This window comes from Lithobates pipiens, unplaced genomic scaffold, assembly GCF_037356315.1.
Source record: "Lithobates pipiens isolate NorthernLeopardFrog02 unplaced genomic scaffold, aLitPip1_a1.2 Scaffold_19, whole genome shotgun sequence".
NCBI classification, from domain to species: domain Eukaryota; kingdom Metazoa; phylum Chordata; class Amphibia; order Anura; family Ranidae; genus Lithobates; species Lithobates pipiens.
The window spans coordinates 245,132,746-245,148,959 of NW_027507764.1; the positions used below are offsets into that span (position 1 = coordinate 245,132,746).

Genomic DNA, 16,214 nt, shown 5'->3' on the forward strand with positions numbered 1-16,214 from the left:
TGACATCTCGCCAAAGCCCCCCCAAAAAAAAATCAAAAAAAAAATAATTATAAAACATGAAAAAGTGTAAAAGAAAAAACTACTGACACCACTTTCCACTGCCCCAACACCCCCCCCCCCCCCAAAGCATTGGGTGGGCGGCGTGCTTTGCGGACGCGAAGCGCCAACTCCCTGAAATGAGTTTGTCACCCCCCTGAAATTAGTTTTTAGTTTTTGCGGTTTAGTTTTTAGAATGGTATGGCTTTTTGTGCCAAAAGTTTGATGTTGGGAGTTTAGTATAGATTTCTCTTGTATTCACCGACCGACACAGCTCCCCTCTGTAACAAAATGGGTTGTCAGCCCTATCACTGGAGATTACTAGGCAAGTTGTAATACAACACTTCAGAACTTTAAGTTCCGCCCAGGTTGTGGTCCCTAGGCTACAACCCCACAGCCTGCTCTAGCAGAACTCAGTTTTTTCTTGCCTAGTGAGGAGATAAGACCTAGGAACCCTGCGGGCCCATAGGTCCGTGTTTTTTTTTTTATGCAGAAGCTTGGCTTTTGCGCAAGATGAATGATCCTGTGATCTTCTATCAACAGCCGGCTGGGTGACAGACTGGTTCACTTATCCTTGTAGTCTCCCCAGTCCGGCCATCGAGCGTGTGCAGGTCGCAGCTACGGCTCGGCAGGCCACAACATACCTCGGCTCCAGAGGTGGTCAGTGAGCTTTATGCTCCGGGGCATACATAAGACCGGGCTACTGGTGTCTGCGTCACAGTATGCCGGGCCAGTAGTCTTCCCTGTACTGATCAAGAGCTGACTACCGTGGAATGTCTCCCAACTTCAGGACTGGTAAGTACAGCTCTCCCTGCCTCGGCAGGGTGGAGCAGCTGGGCATTCCCTGGGAGGTCGATTCGGGGGCCCCATCACCCTGGGGGTTTAGCTGTGCTAGGTCCTGCAGCTTAATCCTGCTGGATGGCTGTGTAGTCTGCCCCTGGGTTGGTGCAGCGCTGTGTCTGCCACATGTTTTCTCTAGTACCTCATATCGCTGTTCAGCGGCCATTTTAAGTATGGGCAAGGGTCATACTGGCTTCAGACGGCCATTTTCCTGGTGATTCCCTATTGAGAACACCGCGTTTTTGTGCTCTAGCAGTTGCCCCTGTGCCCTCTGCTTCCTGTTTGGTCATCACATGGCGCTAGGTGGTTTATCCTGTGTTCTGAACACGTGTGTCTGATCGACCACTGATCGTTCACCGATCGTGCGACCGGCTGGCCACCGACACAGTTTTGTTATCTCTGCATTTGGGAGCACTGGGGATCATCAGGCACTGCAGTAATACAGCACAGAGTGGCCCAGGGTGGTGAGTCCAGCGGGTTAGAGACCCTCAGCCAGCGGCAGCAGGAGGTTGGGACTGTCACTGTCCTAAGTCCCCTTCAGGTGGCAGACAGGGTAGGGTCAGCATGGCTTCAGAAACTGGTGTTTCTTCCCCCGAAATCCAGGCAATTGCAACCGGGTCACCTGCGGACTGCGCGGTCCCTATGGACACCTTTACGGTGGTCCTCAATTCGTTCGTTGCCAAGATAGAGGCGGTACGTGGGAAGAAAGGTGCTAAAAAGTGGCCCCTGCCCCTCCTCCTCTGGGGAGAGCTCTGACGCAGACTCGGGTCCTGCTGTGGCCGGTGACCCCTGCTCTGTCTTGTCAGATGACGCTGACCAGCACCGTTCGGATAGTGAGGATGAGTCCCCATCCGGGTCCATGCGTGACAAAGTGCTAGTTATAGCACTTACCACAGCTGTGCGTGATACCCTGAAGATTCAGGAGCCAGCGGATCCCTCTGCTGATGTACCGATCCCTTTTGGGTCCCGCAAGCCAGCACACCTAAGGTGTTCCCGTATCTGACTTATTTAGATAAGTTCATTTACAAGGAATGGGGTCGCCCGCAACGGACCTTTGCGGTCCCCAAATACATGGAGGTGCGTTACCCCTTTGAGGAAAACCTTCTAAAAAAGTGGTCGGCTCCTCCGGTCGTGGACCCCCCAGTATACAGGTTAAACAAAGTAACCACGATCCCGGTTGAGGGAATCCACGGTGATTCAGTCCGGAAAATCGTTCCTTCCTCTGAAATGGACGGTGATCACTACGGACTCCAGTCTATCCGGCTGGGGTGGAGTTATGGGGATTCAGTCGGCTCAGGGCCTCTGGTCGACGAAAGATTCCAAGTTGCCAATCAATCTGCTCGAATTGAAAGCGATCAGGCTGTGCCTCCACACATGGTTGATGAGTCTTCAAGGACGTCCGATCAGGATACAGTCGGACAACGCCATGGTTTTGGAGTGCATAAATCACCAAGGGGGAACAAGGAGCTCAGCCACTGCTCTGGAGGTCACTCACATACTTTGGTGGGCAGAGCGACACGTAACGGCCCTGTCAGCCATTTACATCCCGGGAGTGGAAAACTGGCAGGCGGGCTATCTGAGTCGACAGATGCTGGACCCAGGAGAATGGGCATTGCATCCGGAGACATTCAGGCTGCTGTGCCTGAAGTGGGACACACCAGATGTGTATCTATTGGCCTCCTGTCTCAATCGGAAGGTGCCAAGATTTGTGTCCAGGACAAGAGACCCGTGGGCAGACGCACTGGTGGCTCTGTGGGATCAGTACCAGCTGATCTCTGCCTTCCCCCCACTGAAACTGTTGCCACGTCTGCTTCGCAGAGTGGAAGCCGAGGGGATTCCAGTAATCCTGGTTGCCCCAGATTGGCCTCAGCGGCCCTGGTACGCAGACCTGGTGCGTCTGGTGGCAGACGCTCCCTGGCAACTGCCGTTGCAAGAGGACCTCCAATCGCAAGGTCCAATCTTTCATCCTGCTTCACCATCGCTGGCTTTAACGGCATGGCTATTGAGAGCCAGGTGTTGAGAAACCGGGGTCTGTCGGACTCGGTAATTCCAACTATGTTGAGGGCACGGAAATCTTCTCGGAAGATATACCATCGTACCTGGAAGGCCTACATCTCCATGTGTGAGGAGAAAGGATGGCATCCGCGTTCCTTTTCCATAGCAAGAATCCTGTTGTTTCTCCAGCAAGGAGTAGACCAGAGATTGGCATTGAGCACCATCAAGGGCCAAATCTCAACCTTGGCTGTATTTTTTCAATGACCCCTGGCATTGCACTCCTCAGTGGGTACCTTCGTTTTAGGGGGTACGACAAGTAGTCCCTCCGGTGCGCTCACCGTTACCCCCATGGGATTTGAACTTGGTATTGTCGGCGCTTCAAAAACTGCCATTTGAAAATATCAGGGAGATTCCCCTGTTGACTCTTTCCCAGAAAGTGGTCTTTCTGGTGGCCATCACATCGGCCAGGAGGGCTTCGGAATTGGCGGCCTTGTCTTGCAAGTAACCCTATCTGGTCATCCACAGGGATAAGGTGGTGTTGCGTCCGCAACCATCTTTTCTTCCGAAGGTGGTCTCGCCTTTTCATATCAATGAGGACATTGTATTACCATTGCTGTGTCCTAAGCCGAAGCACCCCAAGGAGGTGGCCCTTCACGCTCTGGACGTGGTTAGGGCCCTGAAGGTGTATTTGTCTGCCACAGCTTCCTTTCGGAAGTCAGACTCACTGTTTGTTTCGGTGGCTGGTCTAAAGAAGGGCATGGTGGTATCATTGGCCACCATTTCCAGGTGGATCAGACAGATTGTAGTACAAGCCTATGCCTTAAAGGTGCCCCCCTTTCCGGACACTGCACACTCTACGAGGGCAATCGGAATGTATTGGTCCTTCCGATACCAAACGTCGGTCGCTCAGGTGTGTAAGGCAGCGACCTGCTCGTCTATCCATACATTTACCAAGTTCTACAAGGTATACGTCAGTGCATCGGCTGATGCCTGTTTTGCTCGCAAAGTTTTGCAGGTGGCTGCGTAGTTGCAATTAAATATGCAAATCTTTTTTTTTCCTGGTTTTTCGATAAAAACGCAGTACTGTTATGTTAAATGCACTGTTGCATTACTTCTGCGAACGGTTGCGGTCTTGGGGATCTCTCCTGTTGAGGATACCCGGTTATGTGGTGGTGTTTTACCACACGTTGCTGGTTTTTTGTGGGTTTAGTTTCACTAGTTCCCACTTGCCATGGTGGATGAAGATTGATGCTGTTTTTCCCACCCCTCGTTTGGCACTGCTTGGGAATGTCCCATTTTTTTTACAGAGGAGCTGTGTCGGTCGGTGAATATAAGAGAAAATAGGATTTTTGTACTCGCCGTAAAATCCTTTTCTCTGTAATTCACCTACCGACAGCACCTGCCCCTCTTTTTTCTATTTACGTTATACTGCTTGTTGACGTACTGAGTTCTGCTAGAGCAGGCTGTGGGGTTGTAGCCCAGGGACCGCCGCCTGGGTGGAACTTAGTTCTGAAGTGTTGTAATACAACTTGCCTAGTAATCTCCAGTGATAGGGCTGACAACCCATTTTGTTACAGAGAGGAGCTGTGTCGGTCGGTGAATTGCAGAGAAAAGGATTTTACGGTGAGTACAAAAATCCAATTTTTCCAGTTGAAGAGAGTGATGCAGTTTTTAGAATGTTATTTCCTTACTGCTTACTGAAAATGGGGAAATAGCTTGTTTACTGTCAAGTATGTGTCATAGTTCAGAATGTTCTTTAAAGTTAAAATTCTCTTTCATCTTTTTCAGAGATGATCATATAGCGGCACTGCTAGCAATGCGAGGAGATGCAAGCCGAGAAATGAAGCAAACAATTATAGAAACTGTAGAGCAAAGTCAGAGACAACTAAGCTCAAATTACACACCAATATTTAAAGATATAATTGTTCCAAGCATGCCAACTTTAAGTGTTCCAAAACTTCTCAAGTAATGGGTTCTTTGCCTTAGTTGTATTGTCATTGCCTTGCCTGTGTGCTCATGCATCAGACAACTGCAGAAATGTATTTAGTTTGCTTTCAGAAAAACAAAGAATTTTACTTTGCCTGAAGGGTATTGTGTTTTTTTTTTTTTTTTTTTTAGTAAATACTTTGCAGTCATCAATTGCCATCTCAGTCTTTCATTACTTCCTTTGTTACTGACCGATAAGATTTTAAGTCAGCCCTGCAAATGTTTACTGGGAAATCGTTCAGCACACATTTAGACAAGAACAAGCAACAAATGAAAATAAATCACTAGGGCAGCCTCTGGGCCAAGGGGATGTGCACTGTTGTATTACTCAAGGCTTTCTGTAATTAAAACACAGACAAAAGGGTCTTTGGCAGAGCTTGATCATTTTTTCCATTTCAGGTATCTTATATATGCTAGTACTTATTTTGTATAATACTGTAATGTAAAACCTCATTTTCAGCTAAATTTCCATAATTTGTCTACGTCACACTCCTTACTATCACTTTACCTGTGGAAAGAGTAGGAAACATCAGGAAAAAGAACATTGGAAGTCCAGCTGCCAGGAGATAGTTTTATAATACTATAAGTCTATAACCATTCCATTTTTTGCAATAAACGTACACACAACAGTGAATGGCCAGCCTTAGCTCTAACTTAACCTGCTTCATGGTAGTTTTTGGTCTGTGTCTCAAAGTATTACAGCAACAGACAACTAGGTATCTTGCCTTTTTAGGAGGGGGGTTTTGCAAATTTCCTGTAGTTACACAGCCATACAGCCAAAATCTTTTTAGAGCGGGGACAGGTGAATATATAACTTGAAGAGGGCTGGGAGTGCATGTTAATGTTTAGCATTAGTATAACTGTACTTAAAGTGGTAGGCACAGCAATACTAGAACAGCATCCTTCACTAGCAGTGGGCAAGCTTTAAAAAAAATTGACCAGTTAATTATCTCATCTGAAGTTATAAATGAAAAATGAACACCATTGTAATAGTGCACAGTTGAAAGTTGAAAAATCTGCATATCTAAGAATAGCCCCCCCCCCCCCCCCCCACACATACAGTACTGGGCCTATTTGTCTTTAGTTCATTGACAGACACAGCTCCTTTAAATCTTGACTGAGGGTTATATCTCCACCTTCAGGAGAGGACTAGGCATAACATGTAAAACAGTAAAACTGCACAGCACCGCCCAGGGGGTCGTCCCATTGGCTATAACCCCTCACTCTGCTTCCTGCAGCTCAGTTTTTTTCTTCCTAGTGTAGGAGAAGGACCTGGCTCCCTGAGGGGACCATTGGCCCTGGGATTTTTTATTTTTTTCTGCAATTTTGATCCTGTGATCTACAATCAACAGCCGGGCTGGGTGACAGGCTGGATAATATAGATCCTTGTAGTCTCCCCAGCCTAGCCATTGAGCGTGAGCAGACCCTAGCTATGCACTGGGTCGGCCACGACATGCCCCTTCTTGTCCAGGGGCAGCCAGTGAGCTGTATGCTCCGGGGGAAAACGCATATTACCAGGCTACTGCTGTCCGTCTCACAGTGTGCTGTGGCCAACAGCCACCCCATACTGCTCGGGTGATGGGTCTGTGGTGGAATGCGTCCAGCAGTCCCGACAGGAGGGTAAATACGACTCCACCTTCCTCGGCAGGATGGAGCAGCTGGGCATTCCCTGGGAGGTCGACTAGGGGGTCTTTCACTCTCCCTTTGCTCTTTCCCTATCCCTCATTCCCTCCTCCCCATGCTGGGGCCGCTGTGTGACTGGGCATGAGGTGCGGTGCATGTACTTGGCCAGGGGTCCTCTGGGGGACTCCAGGCCTTGGGGGGGCTGCGCTGGCTGTCAGGGTCTGCTTTCTTTCCCTCTTTTTTCAGGCCACAGTTAGGTGTTCAGGCTGTTTGCCAGGAGGGGAGGCCGCCACCATTTTTCTGAGGCCGTCACCATTTTCAGTATATTGCTGTAAGCCATTTCCTAGTAGGTTTGGCGGACATTTTTTTTTTACTAAAAAGGCCAGCTGCCATTTTCTTGTAGCCTCAGCGCAGTTTTACCTTTAGCGCTGGTGACTGTATGCTTCCAGACAGCGCGTTTTTTTTACTCTGAGCACTTCGTGACTGACACAGGGCAGAGCGGACAGCGGCAGCACAGCACAGTACTCGGTCAGGGTGGTGAGTCTTGTGGTGGGTCCCTCAGTCTGCGAGCAGTTAGGAGTTGTTGTAATTGTTGCCCCGTGAATTGGAAAAGCAACAGACTTCCCCAGTCTGCATACAACTGGCAGACCAGTTGGTGCATGGCCTTTAGTATGTCTGTGATGCGGCCCTGGATACGATCCCCTTGCTCTCTAGAGCATCAGTATCGGCAGTGGTGCTACGGCGCCTGATTTGGCTGAAATGCTGGTCTGCAGACCAGGCATCCAAAAAAAAAAAAAAGCACTAGAGGCTATTTGTCATCCATTTCTATTAGTAGACCTATTATGTTTCTTTTTCTTTGTACCTATTTGTCATCCAGCCTTGCTGGGTGACATTTTTAAAAATGTTAACGGTGGGGGGTGTGTCCGGATGTGAGCCAAAGAAGACGTGCTCTGCTCATCCTGGCCTAATCCGTTGCTATCCTGCCTGTAAAACAATCCGATGAGACCTACAAACTTCCCTACCTTTTCCTGGGCAACCCCCGGCCTTAATCCCAGTATACATTTTGAAATTAGGCTGCACAGCTGTGGAGCTTTACGGCCCGCGGTCCTCTCCACTCATCCCCGCCTAATCCGTTGCCATCCTGCCTGTAAAACAATCCAGTGAGACCTGCAAACTTCCCCACGTGTTCAAGGATCCCCCCCCCCCCCCGGCCCTAATCCCAGCATACATTTTGAAATTCAGCTGCACGGCTGCGGAGCTTCACGGCCCTCTCCACTCATTCTGGCCTAATCTGTTGCCACCCTACCTGTAAAACAATCTGGTGAGACCTGCAAACTTCCCTACCTGTTCCTGGACACCCCCGGCCTTAAGTCCAGCATACATTTTGAAATTTGGCTGCGATCCTCTCCACTCATCTGAGGCCCGCCGCCATCTTGTGGCCTACATAGCCCTCCCCGTCTGGGTGCTGCGGGACGGGCGACCTCCCCGGGCTCACCCAATTGCATCAGCACCTCTGGAGGGGGAAGATTGTGTGCCCAGCGAGGGGGATCCCTGGGAGGCCCCAGGCAGCCGGCTCTTCTAACCTATGTCCCGCTGCCATCTTAAGGCCTACACGGCCTGCTGCATCCTCCACAGCAGGGTGCCGAGATTTGCGAGAGAGCAGCTGTCCCACGCTCCTACCTCAGCAGCACCTCTGAGGGAGACAGGCGGTGGTTGTGGTGCCTGGAGGCTGTCAGCCGGCTCTGATTAGGCCACAGTTTGAGACTACAGGTCTGCCCCAGCTAGAGCCATCTTGCTGTCCCTGCATGAAAACCTTCCTCTCTGCAAAGCATCAAATCATAAAGGGAACGCAACTGTCCTTTTCATGACAGGCAAACACAGATTCTCCAAGAAAGCAGCTGGCCAGATATCCTGGCACTCACCGGCAACCACATGGGCAGCGACCATCTTGCCAACTACCTCTGTGCCTCCAGCATCGATTGCAGTACAGACGGACCCGGTGATTGTGGCTTTCGGCTCACCGACTCGGGAAGGGGCCTCTACAGCACCACAGGCAGAACCAGAGCCACTTGGGGAGCAGTCCACCGCGATGAGCCTGGCAGCCATAGCAGAAAGTAATTCCTCTGTGGAGGGAAAAATTTACATTCTGACTATTGAATACGGCTAATAAGACATGATATAGACAGATTTAAAGGCCACCTCACTGAATCAGAGCACCGTATATCGGAGGTAGAGAATACAGCTGCCTCTACTATGCAATCCGAGACTGAATTGCAACAAAAGGTTAAAATTCTTATGGCCCATTCAGAGGATGCCGAGAACCGCCTCAGGCGCAACAATGTGCGGGTGGTTGGGCTCCCTGAGGGTGTGGAGGGACAGAATCCTGTTGTGTTTGCCGAAACCCTTTTCAAACAACTCCTGTGCCTGCTGCAATTGTCACCTGTATATGTTGTGGAGTGTGCACACAGGGTGCCCACTGGTTGGAGGCCTGCTGGCTCGTGGCTATGCGCCTTTCTGGTTCACCTGCTCAACTTCAGGGATAGGGATCTCATCCTGGCAGAGGCTCGTAAACACCCTGAACTGAAACATAATGCTGTCATACATTTATATCCTGACTTTTCTCTGAAGCTGCAAAAGAAGAGGCGCACTTTTACGGATGTCTGCAGGTGTCTGAGGGAGAAATATCTGGTGTACAGTATGCTATATCCCAGTCACCTGAAAGTTATTCATTGAGGGGCCAGCAAATTCTTTGACTCCCCTGTGGAAGCGGCAGACTGGCTCGACACCATTGCATAGAAAGCTGAGAGTGTTGGATATACAATGTGACTAATACCCGATATGTAGTATCACTGGACTGTTTACATCACTGCTGCATGTTTTACTGGAAGTAATATTACCTGATGTAAAGACTATCCGTCAGTACCTTCCCCTCCTGCAGTGACTGCCTTATCGGATGTGGGGAATGTGCCATGCCACCTAAGTACACCAATCTGGTAGATGCGGAAGCTCTGGTTCTGTCTCGTATGCACTGAACTGCACGTCCATCTTTAAAACCCCCACTTGAGTGGAAGAACTCTTGGAACTATCCACTAATGTTTTTCTGTTTCTGGGATCAAGGTTTCTCCAGCAGTTTTTCAGGTCAGTTGGCCTGGAGCAAACAGGGCGTTGGGTTCTTGAACTGTTACTTTTTTGGACTGTTTTGTTTTTTTCCTTTTTTCCCTTTTTTATTTTCAACTTTTGTTCTGTTGTGTTTTTTTTTTTTTTTTTTTAAGCTCCGTCTGCACCCTACTGACAACGTCGGTGCAGAGGGATGTTTTACTTGCCCAGTATGGTACATGGAATTCACCTATAGTTACTTGATGACCGTGGTTCTCTGTATTCAGCTTCCTCACCCCAGGCCTTCCCCCTTCTGAGTCCCATACCTGTCCTCATGTTATACAGAACCTTACCTAATGAGTAATCTCAAACTTCTTTCATGGAACTCCAAATTTAAAAGATCACTGGTCCTGCAATACCTTAAATCTTTGAACCCCCACATTATTCTTTTACAGGAGACACATCTGGTGGATAACAGGATATTGTCCCTCAACCGAAACTGGATACAGAGAGCCGTACACTCAACCCATTCATCTTATGCCAAATGGGCGGTTATTTTGATTCTCAAAAACCTGATATGTGTCATTGATCATGTGGTAACTGATCATTTGGGACGCTATTGTAGTTATGACTGTTGAATCTCAACTAATAGCTTTTGTTAATGTGTATGTCCCTCCTCCTTTCAAAAATGAGGTGCTATACCAGGTGTTGGAAAAAGTTGCCACCTTCGGCCCTTTGAAGCTGTTCGTGGCGGCTGATTTTAACAATATCCTGGATTACTCCTTGGACACCTCAAACCCAACCAGGGTGCAAAATCTGGAGCTCGGGCATTGGGCAGAGTCTGCGGCTCTGGAGGAGGTCTAGCGATGGAAACATCCTGGTGAGAGAGTTTCCTCCTATCTTTCCCAGGTCAGTACCTCCTCCTGCCACATATATTTCGCATTTGCGAATCCTATGTTGTTGCCTCATATCTCAGGGGTCAGTTACCTGGCTTGGGGTCTGTCTGACCACACACCCTTGCAGGTGACAGTGACTCTTGTCGTGGGTGGCCGTAGCAGGTCCTGGAGATTGCACCCTGGATGGGTGAGCCCTCGGTTGAGGCCCTGGTTTTGTCTCATTTACAGGAATATTGGCAACACAGTGAGGGCTCGAGGGGGGGACCTGTAGTGTGGGACGCGTTCAAAGCATCCACTAGAGGGGCATATGTATCGACCATTAAAGCTGCATGGGTCGAGAAAAACTCCATGTCCGATGAACTCCGGGCTCGTGAAACACATTGTGCTAAGGCACATGCTGAGACACCCTCCACATCCTCCCTAACTGAATTGCAGATGGCTAGAAGGGCCCTATTAGTACACTTCCAAAACCTCACTCAATCTAATTGCAGAAACAGGGCTAAGGAACTGTTTGAGAAAGGGGACAAAAATGGGAAGCTGTTGGCGTACCTGACTGCAGAAACACAGACACATGCAGCTATACCTTGTGTTTATTCCTCGGAGGGTAACATGGTGAGTGATAGGGAGGGAATCATGCAGGCTTTTATAGCATACTACGCGGACCTTTATTCTGCTATCCCACTGTATGACCAACAGGTACTGACTGACCTGCTGGGCCCCCTCCAGATCCCGGTGTTGCCCGATGAGGTGGTGGCCAGCCTTGAGGCCCCCTTCACGGACAAATTGGCGATGGCTATTGCATCCTTTCCTAACAGGAAATTGCCGGGACCGGGTGGGCTCCCAGCAGAGTGGTACAAGCAATACTTAGAACCATATCGTCCTGAAGTCTTGGCAACAAGACATCTGTTTGTCAGTGACACCAGACCTTCTCTACAGGCTGCATTGGCACTCTTAGACAGATTCACATTGGTCTCTGGGCTCAGGGTCAACTGGTTTAAATCCAAAATACTCCCATCCTATCCCCGAACAAGCTGACCCCACCATCCCTCTCCAATTGGTGTCCCATATCAAATACTTAGGACTACAGTTTACTAACTTAGTGTCTGACTTCATCAATCTCAATATTTCCCGCTGCTTGTTATAATGACCAAGAAGTTTCAGGCCTGGAAAAACCTCCCTCTGTCTCTCGTTGGGAAGATAAAATTGATAAAACTTAAAATTCTACCCCCTTCTAATGTACAACCTTAGGAATTCCCTGGTTTGGATCCCCAAGTCCATCTTTTAATCAATAGATGCCATGATCTCCTCCTCTTTGTGGCAGGGAGGAATCTCCCATCTCAAATTAGCAATACTACAACAGCCTTGGGGGGAGGGGTCCCCGCGGTTCCTAACTTTCACCAATACTTCCTGGCTGGGCAGTTGACGGTGGCCCACCGCTGGCTGACTACTCCGCCTGATGATGCTTCTGTATCCCTAGAGGCGGCCTGTGTGGGCTCCTATGAGGCGCTGTCTCATTTGGTATGCAGAGGTCTAAAAGCCCCATACCCACTGACATCCTCCATGCGCTCAGTAATGAAGGCATGGGTCATGGCCCATGGTGGCCATGGCCCAACCAGACTTTCTCCTAATACCCCGCTGTGGAGGAAACCTAATTTAAACCCCCACTTCTTCGGTTACCCCGATCCAGTGGTATGGACCAAATATGGTATTAAAATCTTTTTCATCATTGTATCAAACAGTATTTTGTCATTCGATGAATTAAAACTAAAATATGATTTGGCAAACAAACATTTCTTTAAGTACATTCAATTGCAACATGCTTTTTGCTCACAATTTGGTAGGGAGCCCCTTGACCTTGAGCCCAGCGACCTAGAGCTACTGACCTGCAGTGAATCACTGCAAAAACCAGTTTCCTGCTTATATAAAGATTTATTCCATGAAACAACCCTCCTGTTGGGGCCTTGCAGGAGAGCTTGGGAGGCCATGGCTCCGGGACTGGACAGACAATTGGGACGATATGTGGGGGACTGCGTTCCAGTATTTAGTATCTAGCAGAGATAGATTGATCCACTACAAGTTCCTACACAGAATCTACCTCACCCCGGCTAGACTGCCAAGGACATTTGAAACCCAGCACTCCCTGTGCTGGAGATGTGCTGCACCCTTAGCTAATTTTATGCATATTTTCTGGGAATGCCCATTAATTAAAGCTTATTGGCAAGCCATTGTCTCCTGTATAAGATCGGTCACTTCAATCTCTATCCCTGTGTCCATTGAAGTGTGTCTTCTACACTTAGTGGATCCTCTGGCCACTATCAGGGCCATTCGGACCCTTCTTACCCTGTTACTGTTTTATGCTAAAAAGCGCAATATCCTTTCATGGAAGAGCTCTGTGTCACCGACTTTGGAGTCTTGGAAAACATTTTTTTTTTCCCATCATCCTTGGCGACTCACTCATTGGTGAGTACATTTGTGCAAGGGGTTAGACACGTAGCCCCTCCGGTTTGTCCACCCCTGCCTCCGGGGGATCTGAATATGGTGCTATCAGTGGTTCAGAAACTGCCGTTTGAAAATATTAGGAAGATTCCCTTGTTGACTCGTTCTGAGAAAGTCGTTTTTCTAGTGAAATTACATCTGCCAGGAGGGTTTTTAGAGCTGGCGGCCTTGTCATGTAAGCCTCCCTACTTAATCCTCCACAAGGATAAGGCGGTGCTGCGTCCGCAGCCTTCGTTTCTTCCAAAGGTGGTTTTGGCCTTTCATCTAAATGAGGACATTGTGTTACCATCCCTATGTACTAAGCCGACACATCCAAAAGAAGTTGCTTTACATTCCCTGGACGTGGTCCGGACTCTACGGGTGTATCTGTCTGCTACAGCTCCTTTCTGGAGGTCAGACTCTGTCTCGGTGGCTGGTCCAAAAAAAGTCTGATGGTCTCATCGACCACCATCTCTCAGTGGAACAGACCGATCGTGGTTCGGGCTTATGCCTTAAAGGGGCGGGTGCCCTCCTTTCCTGTCAAGGATCATTCCACCAGGGCAATTGGACCCTCCTGGGCTTCCCAACATTGTCTGTTTCCCAGGTGTGTAAGGCGGCGACTTGGTCGTCCGTTCACACTTTGTAAAATTTTGTGAAAGTTGACGTGAGCTCATCTTCAGATGCTTGTTTTGGCCGCAAGGTTTTGCAGGCGGCTGTGTAAGGTTGCAATTCACACTTTCATTAAGTTACGCGTTTGTTGTGAACGCATCTTTAGATGCATACGTTGGCCGCAGATTTTGTTGGCAGGCATTTTAAGGTGGCAACTCCTCTGTTTGAGGAGTTCCTCTTGTTGTAGATTACTTTTTTTCTTGCTGTTTCCACCCCTCATTTTTGACACTGCTTGGGGACATCCCTAAGGTCAAGATTTAAAGGAGCTGTGTCCGTCAATGAACGAAATTGAAAATAGGATTTTTGTACTCACCGTAAAAGCCTTTTCGCTGAAGTTCAATCATTGATGGACACAGTACAAACATAAATAGGAGGGGTGGGTGCTGTGTCCATCAGTGAACTTCAGCGAAAAGTATTTTACGATGAGTACAAAAATCCTATTTTCTCTTTCGTTCATTGACGAACACAGCTCTTTTAAATCTTGACCTCAGGGTTATATCCCCACCTTCAGGAGAGGACTAGACAGAACATATAAAAACAGTAAAACTGCACAGCACCACCCAGGGGGGCAGTCCCACTGGCTATAACCCCTCACTCGGCTTCCTGCAACTCAGTTCATCAAAAAGCAGTACAGAGTGAGGGGTTAAAGCCAGTGGGACTGCGCCCTGGGTGGTGCTGTGCAGTTTTACTGTTTTTACATGTTTTACATGTTCTGCCTAGTCCTCTCCTGAAGGTGGGGGATATAACCCTAAGGTCAAGATTTAAAGGAGCTGTGTCCGTCAATGAACGACAGAGAAAATGATTTTACGGTGAGTACAAAAATCCTATTTTTCTATTTATATAAAAACTGTATATCTCAAAATTTGCTTTCTTTTTTTTTTTTATAACCTAATTTTATTGCATGTCTACCACTCAGCATGTCCAACAAATACCACAGACTACCTGACTATATTAAAAAAAATTGGCACCCATAATGCTGGATGATGACACATACAAACATTTCTAGAATAAAAACAATAGAACAGGTTAGGCAAACTTGCCAGTCTCAGTATTCTCTGGCATTGGGAAGAGCTGCACGCAGCTTTTCCCACATCTTCTGTTGCCTTAAATGGGACACCTGTCTAGAAAAGTAAGTTTCCCTTGAAATACTGTGAGATAGGGAATCGTGTGCATATTAAAACATTCTTCAATATCTTCACCCACCTTTAAAGCGGGAGTCCACCGGGACTCCGCGTTTTTTTTTTTTTTTTTAAAAGCCAGCAGCTACAAATACTGCAGCTGCTGACTTTTAAAATAGTGACACTTACCTGTCCAGCGCGCCCGCGATGTCGGCACCCGAAGCCGATCTGTAGATCGTATCTCGGGTGCTGCCGCCGCCATCTTGGGTATGGGAATCAGGAAATGGAGCCTTTCGGCTTCATTTCCCGGTTCCCTACTGCGCATGCGCGAGCCGCGCTGCGCAATAAGGACGGTCCCCGCTGCCTCTGGGATCTGTGTGTTTTCCCAGCAGGCAGCGGGGCACTTGCGCGAAGGGGCGGGCACTTGCGGAAAGGGGCGTAATATACGCCCCTTTCCGCAGAGAGCTATCCCGGAAGTGGGTACAGATACCTGTACTGTACAGGTATCTGCACCCCCCTCCCCCCTGAAAGGTGGCAATTGTGGCGCCGGAGGGGGGAGGGTTCCGATGAGCGGAGGTCCACTTTAGGGTGGACTTCCGCTTTAAGTATGGGCAGACTTGATAGCTGCAGGAACCATTACTTATGTAAACTAAACATATGATTCAGACAACGGGGGCACACTGTCTAAAGACTTTTGCCTTTCTTTAAGGTAATGTGTACTGTTTTCCAATTTGGATATAAGACTTTACTATACATCTGTAACACTATTACTATGTTATCCTATTTGTTATTTTATAACCAGCTGTTAAATGATATGTTGGTGTTCTGCAACATGTTTTTGTTAATTCTGTATAAATGTTTGCATGCTTTCCATGGTGAAAATTGTATATCTTTTGTTCAATTTATGGGGTTTTAAAAAAAAATAAAGATTTTTTTTTTGTCAGCCTTTTATGGGGGAATCTTTACTGGCAGCAGATGATGGCAATCACAGAAAGACTCTACACTTGCTAGCTGCTGTGGTTCCTCCTACCAATACGTACATCATTACAGGTCAAATGAGCCAGTGAGGGGGACCACACCAGTTAGAGGAAGCAAATGTTTGACTAATTCAACATTCGAATACTGTGGAGCAAAGATGATGCTGATTTTCAGTATATAGCTTCCATGTATTCAAGGTTCTTTTTTTCATAGGTGACCGATGGGATAAAAGTGACTGTGGGTTGACAGGGTCACTTAACTTTGTGGGAACAGTGTTTTAAGTTACAAACATAATTAATATTGTTTCAAGATAACTGAACACTCGTATTTCTCTTATATTCACTGACCGACACAGCTCCTCTCCGTAACTACATGGGTTGTATAGCCTGCCATTAGGAGAAACTAGGCAAAATTGTTACACAATACACAGAACTTTAATCCCGCCATGGGGGGGGGGGCGGTCCCCATGCTATCAACCCTCCTCCTGCTGCTAGCAGCTTCA

General features: G+C 48.0%; 1 protein-coding gene across 2 annotated transcripts in view; it reads left to right on the forward strand.

Moving 5' to 3' along the window:
• Positions 1-15,677, forward strand: part of EXOC3 (exocyst complex component 3) — a 344,012-nt gene extending 328,335 nt beyond the window's left edge. For both annotated transcript variants that reach the window (XM_077491872.1, XM_077491873.1), the window contains one exon: positions 4,660-15,677. In XM_077491872.1, coding sequence (XP_077347998.1) covers positions 4,660-4,840 — 181 coding nt within the window. In that variant the 3' untranslated portion in view covers positions 4,841-15,677. The remainder of the gene's footprint in view (positions 1-4,659) is intronic.
• The last annotated feature ends 537 nt before the right edge of the window (positions 15,678-16,214 follow it).